Here is a 14,131-nt window from a genome sequence, read left to right as displayed (position 1 = left end):
CACTTCCCCGAGGTAGAATTTGAACAGGCCATAGGATTACCATCCTATATGCTACAAAAATTGCTACAAATTTGCCTGACTTGATAAGGAAACTCCTTCTGACTGAATTAAACATAGGGCACTAGGTATGTCCCTATGGTCCAAGGGCTTTGGACAAATGCTCGATGCAGTGATCTGCAGTGAAATGGTTTGCTTGTGGGGTGCTGAGTACATTTATAACACGACATAAGCTAACAACATCATAACATCCAAATATTTAGAAGCAGTCATGAAATTAATGCCTACCTGAAATGAATGGAGAAAATGACATAATTCTCACTGCTACTGGTTTAGTCTTTCTGCTCACAGATGTGAAAAGGCAATAGTAGTCAATGAAAATATGATCAGGGAATTTTCAGAATGAGAGTAATTGGACAAATAGGACAGATTCCAAAGGAAATCAATGGAAGGCAGAAGCATCTGATTTCTATGTCATTAGAGCACATGACTATTACTGAACTTTTTCTATCATAGCTTAGTGGCTTTTCTACAGTAGTTTATAATAGCTCTATTATTAAAAGTTTTGCCCCTCACAAGCAATTTCTCATTCTAAAATACTCAGTTAAAAACATAAAATTGCATTTAATAATTCTGTAGAATTTCAGCACACCGTTCTTCTGGAGAGCACCCGGGATTACTAAAATATCCCAGTTTCTTAAAAATGTCCTTTCATTAGTAAACAAGATCCCATGATATTTTTAAAAGAATAAATCTGGCCCATTTAGTAAAGTATTAAACCAAGAAGTACTGATTTTTTTTCTGCACTAAAACGTGAGGTGGCCAGGGAATAATATAGTAATATCTGAAGACCACAGGTCTTTTCCGGTTTTTTTGAACATGGAAGCACTTGGATTGCTGAAGCTCAATACTAATTTTCTTTTTCAAGCCTTGAAGGAAGCTCGAACTGTTCTCTCCTTCAGAGGCTGAGGGGGGCGAAAATTATCCACCATCTGGATCTTCTGGTCTTCCTCACTGGTGAAGAGAAGGGTTCGGAATTTCTCCAGCTGTAGATCCATGTAAAACAAATTCACTTTTAAAAAGGCAAATAGTTTACTGCTTTTGAAAAAAGAGCAAAAAGAAAACATTCGGTACTTTGGAAGTGACAGGGAAGAGGTTATGTGACCACTGAATTTGTTCAGTCAGATATCAGAGACCTAATCATACTGTGAAGTACATCTGGGTTGATTAAAATAGAGGACAAAGTTTATATAGATAATTAGACACCTAAATATGAAAATACAAGCCAACTAGGATTTTCATGTTCCTAGGTTTCAGCAGTATTATGTAGCTGGATTTTCAAAAGTATTTAAACACTAAATATCCATTCCTAAGTTTTTAAGTCATTTTACAATTCCTCATTCTAAAATATTATTTTACATACAGTGAAGAAATTCTAGGCATCTGCCTGCATTTAATTTGGAGATGGTTGCACAGATGTAAAAGAGACAGCATTTGGCCCATTTTATCTCTGTGGAGGCATAAGCAAAATATTGGCTGTTACTTGTATTAGCCAGCTATCCACCCTACTCTAGCAGTCACAATTCTGTCACTCAGGACATCAGAGAAAGACGTCACAAATTATCTGTCATTTCTTAAATCAGTCCAAACATTAAAAAAAAATCATGGTTCACAGATCCATTTCCGAACCCAGCAAAAATAAAGTCCAGCCTGGGGACAAGCTAAGTGCACTTGTACCTGTTTCTCAGAAATCCTGATAGGCTCCTTCATCACTATCCATGTTACACTCTCATTTAGAGGAGGTGTTGTCAGAGAGCCAGGGTAGGTCCAATAATCTAGGCTGAAGGGCAGGAGGCATTTTGGATTGAAGCTTCTGAACTGAGCTTTTGTCCCCTGGAAAGAATTGATAAGTTATATTTCACTTTTTAAAATATGCGTTGAGAAACAGAAGTGCCAGTTAATAGCTTCAAAATTACAAAAATACTGCGGTAACAGTTGGACTGTGTCTAATAACAAAAGCATTGTAAGAACACCACTCATCTAGTATCATGGCGCTATCACATGAGCTCCTTACCATGCAGCAGTCCCAACACTGGCTGCTGGTTCTTGAGTGTGTTAGAGGGTATGCCTCTATTGCCTAGTATATCGAAAGGTCTCCTGACAATTCATGCCCCTTGTGTAGGGCATCCCATGAGAAAATAAGGCAGAAAATCTCTGCTCTGAATGGTGCGTGGCATGAGTTTCATAAAACAGCATGTGCCTTCTAACTAGCACATGCTTTTGTGGAATTGAAGGAACTTGTCATTTTGGGGGTCTTACAACATTGCCATCAGTGAAAAGCTTCCAAAAAGGTAAAGTGTCTGTAAAACTGCAGATTTCAGAGCCTACAAGGAGTTACGACAAGTGCAGCTCATGTCCCATGGCAGTCCTTCCAGTTTTCAGCTGTATCACCACAAGGGCCTGAAAGAGAAACTCTTCCTTTCCCAAGTCTGGAAATCAGATGCTGGGAATAGTTGTGACCATGTCATCAGGACTGCATCTAATTAAAGATGTGCACTTATCCACAACATTGTAATTAACCGTCTTTCATGCACACAAGCAGGAAAATGAGCATACTTGTAAGGGACATGTAATGGAATTATCATGAGATTTAGTACATTTGAAGCAGGAATTCTCTGATACAAGGAACTGTACATTCTTAGAGGCAGGGTGAAGTAAATTTAAGTGATAATTTTTACATGCCTTTGTAGTGTGCTATTCTGATAGGGTGTAGCCACACAAGTCAGGAAAGAGTTAATGGGAGTTTGGAAGCCTAATCAGCCCCATGCTGTAGATGGCAAGCTCCAAAGGAGAGTCCACCTGAACTGATATCTGAGAAGAGAAAATGACCTTTAGCTTTAACTGTAGGACAGCAGATTGGTTTGGGGCTCAGGGCTTGAGGAGGAGTCCTCATGGAGAGGTAGGCTTGGCAGAAGATGATTGTCAACAACCAATTCTGGTTTACCCAAGCCTAGATAGGGCAGGAGTGGTTGCTTTTGTTGAGCCTGGAAAGGATGAAAAACCTGATAAGGACTCATACCATGGGCAGAAAAAAAGGGGAAAAAAGTTTCTTTTTGGTTTCTTTCAACTTTAGGGGACTCCAGAAGGATCAGAACTATCACATGACCTAGCCGAAGAGACTGGGCACACCAGGTGAAAGACCAGCAGGAGCAGCACAGGGAGCACATGGCTACGGTGATGCCCTAACACTATGTGAGTTTGGGTGAGGATAGTAGGCATGTTGCTGCTTTAGTTATTTGTTTAACTTAAGCTCCTGTACAAGCCTCATGGGTAAAAGAGATTAAAAAAGGAAGAGAACATACACACATAAAACTTACTTTAAATTTTACCATGTAAAAGGCATCAGTGAGTCTGTTCATATGACCAAGTTCTTTTCCAGTCTAAAAGTGTAATGGATAAAGTTAGGTAAGAATATGGATATCATTATGCTTGAATATGCAGCAGTCCATTTTCTTCCCTGAGTCTCAGCTGGGATGTTTCTCCCAAGGTAGGTTTAATTGCAATTTGCATGGAGTTATTGCTTCCAATAAAGTCATCTGCTTTCCCTAAATATCCCTTTTCAAACAGGTGTCTTGGTTCTTAAACATTTGACAGCGTGACACTTCTCTATACATAAACACACTATTTGGGGGCTCTTACCTCCAAGAAAACACCAATGACTGCCAAGCCATCTGGAGCTGCTGCTGCTTCTCCAAATGTTGCATATTTTTTGGCGTTCCAATGAACTAAGTGGAGCTGCAGAAAGCAATATATTAGTAAGAAATAAACAGTTAATGAAAGGGGCTCTCACCAAGGTTATATCATATTTAGTAAGCAGTAACATCAGCCAATTCTAAGGATAACAGCAATGTTCAGAGGGAACATTTCCCAGAAGTTACGAGCAGAACCGCCTCAATTATTAAATGAGCCTGTTCCAAAATAGCAGTCCTCTGATTGCCAAGCAACAAATATGCATTCCCTGTGTCAGCTAGAAAACTGCTCCTTTTTCTATAAGCTAATTCCAGCACTATCATCCTGCCCCTTGAAATACCTGTTATTGATTATTTTTATCTAGTTGCTACAGTGAGCATCCCAAGTTAGAGAGACAGATGGCACTCCTTGAAGTCCCACAGCCATCTTACAAAGAACTAGAAAAGACCTCCCAAGACACTGAATCATCCCCCTGCTTCACAGGCAATCATATCATATACTTATACCCAACTCCATCCTAAAATCTCTTTGGGCGAGGTTTTTCCCCCTAGTGCAAGACTGGTTCAAACCTTCTCAAACAAAGGTTACCTCTGGTTGTATTTATAGAGAACAAGCATCTCACTTGCTCAGCCTTCCTTTTACTTGGCTAAGCAAACCAAGATAAGCTTTTTGCATTTAGTCTGTATGGCAACCAGAGCAGGCTCAGGAGCACACCTCAGAAATAAGCCGAACTCATTCATGCCCACTCTTGTGAGACCCTAAACTGACACAGTAGATAACATAGACAGGCCTGAGTGGTACCAAATACAGTTCCTGGCACCAGGCTCTGGCTCTCCAGGAACACAGAATTGGGCTCCTTGCTATGGGCAAACAAAGCAACTGTGATGTAAATGAAGGCTGTTGATGTTACTGTGATGTAAATGAAGGCAGGGATTTACTAGGAGTCAGCTACTCTGTGGTAGCTGTCTGTGCACACATTCTTATCCCATGGTAAATGAAAGCTCACCTTCTTTTATTGAGGAGTAAGACACTATAAGTTGACTTGTCATGAATGGGCTTTTAACTGCTTTTAAAAATTCGACCCCTTGTACTTAAAGTATATGTCAAAGCCTCTAATCTGGCTTCAGTAAATCATCCAGAAGTGCTATTACATCATAATATGGATGCCTAATTCACCAATTACATGACATCTGAACGTCAACCAATATCCATGTACAGCAACCAGTGGATCTTGATTCACTGATAGATCTCGAAGCTTCTTGCAATAGATATCGAAGCCTCTTGGAGTCGATCTGAGGCTGGGGTGGGGGGCTGAGTGTCCGTGTGCATGCACGTGTGCACCCCAGCTCAGCGGGTCAGTCCGTGGGGAAAGGAAGAGACAGGGGCTAGATTGAGGCCCCTGCAGTGAGGGGCAGTGCCACAGAGGCAGGAGCAGGAGTAAGTTGAGTGAGGCCTCTCGGGGTGGGACTTACCTGCTGGGGAGGTACACTCCCAAATATTTTTTTCTCCCTTTGCCTCAATTTCCCCCTCCCCCCACCACTTTCCCTCGCCACAGACTTACCTGCTGGGGGGCTGGGGGGAGGGGGAGGGGGGGCGGGGAGGAGGTAGTGGCAGCACAAGGTAGATCTTGGGTTGCTTTTAAATGCCAAAGGTGATCTCCTACTTAAAAAGGTTGGAGACCACTGATGTACAGGCCTAGAAGAAATTCAGTCCTTATCAGTAGTAGATCCAGGACTGCAAAAAGGGGGGTTAAGCAGTAGCAGCAAAGAGCTCACTGCGCGTGTGTCCAACAGCCAAGACTGAAGCTCTTGGCAGCAAACTAGCAGCAACACAGGTGTGACACCCCCATGGGTCCGCTGCTGGTATCCATATTAGTTTGGAAGGCTTCAGCCATACGTTACTGAAGTAGTCACATACTCTATATAACCTGTATTAACCAGGAGATAAACAACAGGCCAATAGCCATGTAGTGGGTTGTGAGCTAAATAATCATTTATGGTAATATCACTGATAGCCTAATACCCAGATCTATTGGATAACTGGCTGTGAGTTCACCTTCTGCAAGCTCTTCTCCATGTCTGGCTAATCTTTTCCAGTAGTTTTGTGCACTCATGTCATACCTTTAGTGAAACTGTATCCCACCTGGGAATGTTTACTAGATAAGGGAAGGCTTCCCATCCCTACTGTAGATAGAGTAATGGCTTACAGATAGCCTGTGTATTAATGACTATAGCAATGTATTGTTTGATTAAATGCAAGGAAGGACCAAGTTGCAAGAATTCAGATCTAGAGTCAAACTGTTCTGAGTGCTAGTGTTGTTGGGATACAGTATTTGCATCTCCTTTTTAGCTAAATTGTGTGAAGAACTTCTTACCTCACCAGGAAAAGATTTGCCATCAACTGTATGCTCTGATCCCTGACTGTGCTTCTTCCCCCAATGAAAATGGAACTGCTTTAGCCGATAGGAACCTTCAAGTGGCCCTCCTTTGACCACTGTAAATAGAAACAGAGAAGGGAATATAAAAAATTATTTTTTTTAATCCATGACTGGAGAAACTAGGATGAACAACAGTGCAAGAACAGCATCTCTTAATAGACAATAGGATTTTTTAAAATACATATACAGGACAGAATCCATAGCTGGAATTAACAAAATACAAAGAAAACACTGTATCTTGGCTTCAAGCACTTTAGAACTGATAACATGCAAGTAAATTAATCTCTGACTGAAGAGTCAGTAAATCAAATTAATGATGTGTTTGACCAGTAGTGGACCTGTTGGAAACTCACAAATCTCCTGTGTCACCCCTCAGAGATGTTCCTATTTTAGGAAGTTACTCTCTCTAAGAGTTTCAGATTAGGTGGTTAAGGCTGTTGAGTTTTCCTCATAAATGATATCAGAATTAGCAAAAAGATTTATGCTAATCAGAGAAACATTTTATAGCATAGGTAGCAATTTATATAGGAGTTTACATGATTTGGGAGTTATCTTTGGAAATGTAAATTTGAGAAAACAGCATTGAATAAGTTATGTGCTGAGGTTAAACAATTCTTCCTACTGACATTCAGAAAACTGAACGTGTGTTATTACTACAAATATCAGTGTGTGAAATAATTGTATATGCTTTTAAATCTTTAGAATTATAAGGCTCCTTGAGTCTTTGTATAATGTGGGGGCAGAGGAGAAACTGTAGGGAAAGTGTAGACAATGCAATTTTATAGTTATAGATAACTGAACTGAAGTATTTCATCTTTAGAATTGCTTTTCTCTTTAATGGAAGTTCCTTATATTCAGTTTTCTGTTAATACCTGATCCTGGTAAGGGAAGGTAATGCAATATCTTGTACCTTTCATCAGAGGTTCTTACTTTACAAAGGGGGAGAAAAGAGATATGAATAAAGTATATGCAAACTTTTAAAATTTGTCCATTAATACCCAGAGGATGTCAAATACATTCATTAAATAGAAATCTCATTTGCATTCTAGTAACTCCTTTGTGAGTTAAGGAGATGGGACAATAGATTGTTTCTGTCCAACAGGATTTAAAATCAAATAGTCTAAATCTTCAGTTAAAATAAAGAGCATAATGTCTGTAAAATACTAACTACCACATAGTCCTTTTTCAAGCTACAATATAGTCATAAACATTTTATCTGTTTACAAGTTTTTCATATTATGGATTTATTTCACTGTTCATAGTATTATCATCTCTGAACTAGGTATTATGCGAATGGTATTTTTTGAGGTGTTTTCTACAACCCAACCACAGGTCAAGGTGGACTTTGTACATTAAATCAGCTTCAATACAAAAGAGCACTTAAAACATGTGCTGAACTTAATGAGACTTAATTACATTTTTAAAGTTTAGCATGTTCTTACATGCTTTGCTGAACTGGGGCCAACTGGAAGCTGGTAAGATGAATGAAATACATCTTCTTCCTCCTCCTCTCCAGAAAGAGCTCTGCAGTGCCCTCTGTGCAAAGGTCGTGAGTCACTGGACTTATGCAGGAACAGCCTAAATAGCCTCCCTCCCAAATCTGCTCTCCAGCAGCTCTCCTCTCTCCTGACATCAACCCTGGCATAGCACATAACAGGCTGACTCCACCACGCTGGGACAGCACTACAGCAGTGCAGGGCACTCTCCTCCAAGCCCTCTGAAGCTAGATGAGTTCACTATTAAAGGAGCAAAGTTTTGTTGACAACTGCAGGGGAATTGTTTCTAAATGCAATTGTTGCAAATGCACTTTAAAAAGCCAGTTTGTGAGTTGATCTCTAAGCAGCTGATTTTTAGGTAAATGCAGATCCACTGTCTTTCGATACAGATCAGTAAATACACTTGAAAATGTATCACTGGAGGAGCTGTTTGCTTATCCTTAGGTTTTATTTTTTCTATTTTTCTTTTTCATAGGAGACCTAGTGGCTGTAATTTAAACCCACACCTGATAATGCTCAGACAATCTTATGAGATTACTTCAAGGCAACACAGCATTCCTCAGGTCATCACAGGCTCACTTCCTAGCTACGTTAACAAAGGGCTTGAGTATCCAACACATCCAATTAAACTAAGGCCTTAGCACAAGCCCCTACACTGATGGATGCCCCACTACTTACTAACATAAAGAACATAAAAGCGAACTACCTAATCAGAGGCCAGTTACATAAATGTCTCTTGGTACTGATCACGACTGTCATTTCAAATTAATGCCATTCTGTAAGTGAAGGTTTAATGTTATTGTTGTAGCCTTAACAATCCAGGGACATGAGAAAAGCAAGGTTTGTGTACTGCAGGGCTGTCCCACTGATAGCCTGCAGGCTACAGATGGCCAGCCAGGGATTTATATGTAAGCCATAGGTCTCTCACCTGGCTGCCACTTCTCACTTCCTTCTGTGGCAAGAGCTAGAGGCTTCCCCCTCCCTCCTTTAGCTGCTGTTTCCTGCCTTTGCCCCAGCGGGTGGGCCAGTGCAGCAGCAGAGGGAGCTGAGGGTATATCTAGGGCACTCATGCAGTTGTAGTGGGTGAGGGAAGCTGCCCACACAGACATGCATTACTGCAGGAGGGGGGAATCACATGTACACACCCACATGGTGGGAGGGGGACATTTGGTGTAGTGGTGGGGGCTGCGTGTTGGATGGGGCGAGTGTCTGTGGGACACCCCTGGTGTGACCTGCATGGCTTGTGGCTGCTGGGGACTTAGAAGTCAGAAAGTCCTGGTGTAGCGAGCCCACTTACGTAGTTGGGAGAGTCTGCGAGTAGATCAGAGTTAGATGGAAAAAAGAACAATCTGTTGGTTACAGTATCAGCTTTTGCTTTTCTGGGAGTTGAGGGTGAACACTAAAAGGCTGCTGCAGCTAATACAACAGGCTCAGTCTGACTCCTAAATAGACCTGACAAGAAAGATCATATCATTTCTGAAAAAGCCATGCAGCCAACAGGATGAGGGGCAAGACAGCAAGCAGATGTGCTGAAAAGCTGGTATCAGCAAGAGTGCAGGAGAACCACGTGCAGGTCCAAGCATCTGAGGTGACAGCCCTTCCCTCGTAACAACCAAAGTTTCTCTTTGTGATGGTTCCTCCAGAGTTGCTTCTCCCCAGACTCCATTTTTACGTATCATGCAGAAATAGGCACTCGGAAGAGAGACTGTGAGACTCAGTTCTGCCTCATAAGCATCTGTCATATTTCTAGTCAAATATTCAGGCCCAAGAACATGGTTAAACAAAATACAAGCAGATAAGATCATATACCCTGAGCCTAGTACTGCCACGGATAGCCTATCAGAAGATTTAAACAGGGGTAAAATTCTATACTGACTTTAACTGTTACTTCAAGGAAGGAATTTTATCACCTTCCTAACTACGAAGGTGCAAAAATATGAGTCATCTGTAGTCTGACACAAGCATTCACAGCATGTAACACTTACCTGTCTTGTCATCAGCATCTTCAAACTCTACCATGACTGAGTGGCCATTATTGGAGATGCTAAGAGATGTACTCAATTCATAGGAGATGGTGAGAGGCTTCAGGTGAGGGTCATAGACTGCTTTTGTGGACTCTATATCAATAGGTGACTGACGATCTCCCTGAGCAATAGGATAGGACTTGTACCACTCAGAAGGCCCTTTAAAATGAAGCGGAAGGGGAAACAGTCTTACTTTTTGGATGCCATAGATCTAAAACCATCATTACAGGTGTTTAGGACATATGACATGAATGCCATGATCAGAGGAAATCATTTGTCATCTAAGAAGTTACCTGAAATGCTTTGCATTATGTTGCATTTTACAATTCCTAACAGAACAGTTACCAATTTTGTAGTAATTTAGCTATTTTATACCAAGCAGGCTGAAAAGAACACAAATCATGCACAGGCACCTCAAGATCTATCTATTTCCTCCCCCAGCTTTCTGTAGAAATTAAGTGCAATTCTAAATTTATTCTAACACAGACTCATTTGAGGATTTTCTCCCTGTTTATTATTTTACACACACACACACATACACACTATTTAAGCTTTAAGCTTTCTTAGGTAAGACTGTGGTTAATGCTCTGCTGATTGAAATGAGATGCATATGACTCATAATCTCTCCGCTACTGACTATGTGTTTATTTTTAAATCCATTTTATGACTGCAATAAATCGTTTCAAGACAGTCCTCACTACTCCCTAAACCCATTATGATATCTCTCAACTCTAAATGAGCAGTACCTATATGATTATCAACACCTTTGGACTTGACCCAGCCTAGTGGGGTGAAAGACCAGTTTAATCAGGCATTTTTTTGTTGCAGAAACTGCAAAATTCTCATGCCATCTGAGAAAACAAAAGTATACTGTTTACTCTTTTTCAATTTTTTTTTGTTACAGTAAATACAGCAACTTAATTCTTCTATTCCCTGCTTCAGGAAAGTTGTAAATGTTTTGCAGTTTTATATATTACAGTTCACCCGAACACACTTTTAACTCTAGCATTCCTGTTTTTGTTGAAGGGCAGAAACATTTTAATCAGGCACGGTGTAAAAGAATTACAAGATGCAACGTGACACACTATGTTGGTCTCTGAGAGGCACCAAGCACTGGGCTTATAAACTATTTACTTTCCTTTTTTCCATCTAAGGGAAGCTTTTAAAGATATATTTTTGAAATTCTACTGACTGAAGATCAATGTCATATACTTGTGTTTCCTTGTCAGCTTTGTGTTGATACAGCAGATACACAAATGGTATCTGTGGAGCTATCCAGCTTTCACTCAGACACAGGGCAGCTAAAGCAATTCCTGCAAGAACATGGTCATATAGAAACTTGCACACTTGCTGGGTTAACACCAAACATTTATCCATCCATTCTCTGCAAAGATACAAATATTGTAAAATGCTGCAGAAGGAGTCTTTAAAGGCTCCACATTCAATCTCTCTTGCACACACTTTTTTGAGAGTGGGAGGTGCAGAAGGAGACTGACTGTACATTAAAGTTCAAATCAGAATGACACATGACAACTTGTTTATTATAAAAAGCCTCCAATGTTTAATACTTATCTGTACAGTTTTTTGATATTCAAGAAATATCTATAGCATGGATACCACACTTTAGTCAGCTCAGTGGGAGTACAAATATCACATTTTAGTCAGCTCCGTGGAATCAGAATGTCCATTACTGCTACACTAAATCTCCTTTATGCAAAGGATTGATTTTACAGACACACTCACACACAAAACCCCAGCTAATCCTGTTTGCTGTCATCTTTTTAGGGAGGATATGCCTAAAATAACTGCAGTCACTGAAGATTAGCAATATTCCTTCTCCCTCTAGGAAAGATGCAGGTTGCTGAAACCCAGTTCGTGACTCTGCTTGCTGAATACAGCAAGTGAGCAGCAGAAGTTTGTGCATTTCCTTGTTCCCATTTTTGGAGGATGTTTATTATTGGTTAACTTGTTAATAGCCTGCTGCATATATATGATGTCTTTAGATAGTGAAATACAGTCAAGTCTGCAGGGGTTAGCCAAGAGAACTGAAAAGGAGATGGGTATGGAAGGAGAGAGGACACAGAGATGCATGAGGTTTGGGGGTGAGCAACCTACCGTCATCCTGCCCATATCCCCAGCAGTGGTGACCCGTCATTATGCAGGCTGCTGTGCTCTGCCTTGCTCTCAGCTCTGATCCAAGTGCTGCTGATTACCTGCCTTTATAATGTCTCACTTGTGGGATAGTGTCAGCCTCTTAAAGACACAGAGCAGTTAAAGCAGTTCCTGTGGGAGGAAGGATGGATCCTTGTTTCTGAGGGTCCCAAGTACAAGGGACCCATTAAGATTCCAGCCTGATCATCGCTGCTCACCCCATTTACCGACTCAGCATCGGTATGGGGGAAAACTCTAGAATTAGCATGCTGTTTTTCATGGACTAAGGATACGCTATATTGACCAGAAACAAACACATCACTGCCAGACCAGTGGCTTGTATTCTGTCTCTCCAGAGGCCAAACTGCGGGGAAAGTATTAGCTTTATCCCATGCTCCACCCAGAAGCCCAGTCCCACCCATCTAACCTGCCAAAGGAGTGGGATGTAGAGTACATCAGAGCATGCTGAACTTAATGCCATTTTCCTCCACCCTTCTTGCTTGTTCTGCTGATGGTGGCATTATCTGGTCTTTCTTGTCTGCTCCATTCAGCAGTGAAACAATGCACAATGATGATGTTTAAATAATCATTTGGCTTTAGAGGCAACACATGTATGGAAGGAATTCATGCTTCTCAGAGGTGCTGATTCTGTCTACTGACTCAGGCAAACATTACGACATCATATTATCCTCATGCCCAGTTTAAAGGGTTTCTTTGCAATCTGCAATATAAAATGGCAGGCTACAAAGAAAAAATACCTCCACAAAAAATGGCAATTCAATGACTGTGTCCTGCTAAATCAAAGAGGCTCTTAAGTAGGCAGAATGGGAAACCCAATTGCCCCTGTCAAAGTTCATGAACTCTCAAGAGTCCCTGTCAGGAGAGGCACTGGTCCTCAGCATAGTAGGTCAAATGTGGTGGAGCCTGGTGGTGGTTATGTCATGGTTTGGAGCTGACCTGTCCCACTTCAGTGCAGTTTGGGGCTGCATTTAGCACTGGTATGTGGCCCCTGGACTGCACATCGCACAGGCCATATAACTCCCGGGATTCTCCTCCATGCACTGCACAGGCAGCAAATGTAGCACATGATCCTGGCCAGCCCCCTGCTAAGGGGGACCACCAGGGGTGTGTACCACTCTCCCAGGCCCTCCCTTGCCACATGGCTGTGGGAAAGGCAGCTGCAGAGGCCCGGGGGGGAGGGGAGGGACACTAGCTGGATAACTGTGGTTTATGTCAACTTAGCCTCCTCCACCTCAAAGAGACTGCTCCAAAGTAAACCCTTAAATAATCCATTCACAGATCCATTTCTGACATTTTTTAAATCAATAAAAATATACACTATAGTACTGATTAAGATCAATGGTTTTGGCCCTGATCACAACCTGTTTGAATACGGCCTGGTGGCTGCCACTAATTCAGGGCAGATATCGGTAAAAAAAACCCCCAAAAAACAAAAAACTTTGGCACATCGTCATGCATCCATACTTTTTTGCAAATTTTATGGAAAACTGAACCTTGCTACTATAGAACCAAGAAAAGGAAAGTGACTGGAAGGAAAAGAAAAACAAATATATTAAATTATTCATATGCAATACTCCTCTTTTTGTAGTTACTTAATATGATTTGGCTTCCTTTATCAAACTCTCTGCATTTAAACTATGTTTGACATGAAATCTTTGTGTTTTGTTGATAGAAACAAATTCACTAGAAATCAGCTATAAACTGAGGTAAATGTGTCCACCCCAGGGATTTTGCATTGGTTTCAATCAGTTTTTAAATTTATTTCATTTAAGCTGGTGCAAGTGCAGTATTTAGAACCAGATAGTATCAGAACTAGATTTGAAAATAATCAGAGTCAATTAGATGCAAATAGGCAAGGAAGCTCTTCTAGAAGAATGAGACAAAGCAGGAAAAGGATCAAGTGCTCACTGTAGAGTAGCTGAGAAGATGAAGAGTCTGATATTTAAGGGGAAGAGGGAATAGGTTGGAAAAACCAATACCAGTGAGGTGGAAGACAGGCAAGTGTGTTCAGCACCTTGAAAAATAAGGCCAAGTTTCATTTCCATATACTAAACAAGGGCCCTGAAGCCAGTCTGACAATCAGTAGTGGCTATTGAACATTCTCTCTGTTCAACAGGATCAAGCTTTCATCTCCTTGTGTACAACATGTACATATGGGTAAGAATTTGGTGCAAAAACAACACAGGACAATGTCTCAGATTCATATTCTTTTCAGGTACAGAGAGTAAACAAGTTGTTGCAGTTTGAACACAATT

The 14,131-nt window shown here is 41.0% G+C and overlaps 1 protein-coding gene across 1 annotated transcript; it reads right to left on the bottom strand.

Moving 5' to 3' along the window:
- Window positions 1–909: 909 nt before the first annotated feature.
- On the bottom strand, window positions 910–11,859 carry CA7 (carbonic anhydrase 7). The gene is made up of 7 exons (XM_090062533.1): window positions 11,820–11,859; window positions 9,666–9,863; window positions 6,122–6,240; window positions 3,697–3,792; window positions 3,375–3,437; window positions 1,735–1,890; window positions 910–1,043 (listed from the first exon to the last, which is right to left on the bottom strand). The coding sequence occupies exons 1-7, from the start codon at window positions 11,857–11,859 to the stop codon at window positions 921–923; spliced, it is 795 nt and encodes a 264-aa protein (XP_089918659.1). The 3' UTR covers window positions 910–920.
- Window positions 11,860–14,131: the final 2,272 nt, after the last annotated feature.

The sequence above is a fragment of the Crocodylus siamensis genome, chromosome 9, assembly GCF_052110815.1.
Source record: "Crocodylus siamensis isolate JL-2025a chromosome 9, ASM5211081v1, whole genome shotgun sequence".
In the NCBI taxonomy this organism is placed as follows: Eukaryota; Metazoa; Chordata; order Crocodylia; family Crocodylidae; genus Crocodylus; species Crocodylus siamensis.
Note: the sequence above shows the minus strand (reverse complement) of the source record. Positions and strands in the feature narration are given on the sequence as shown.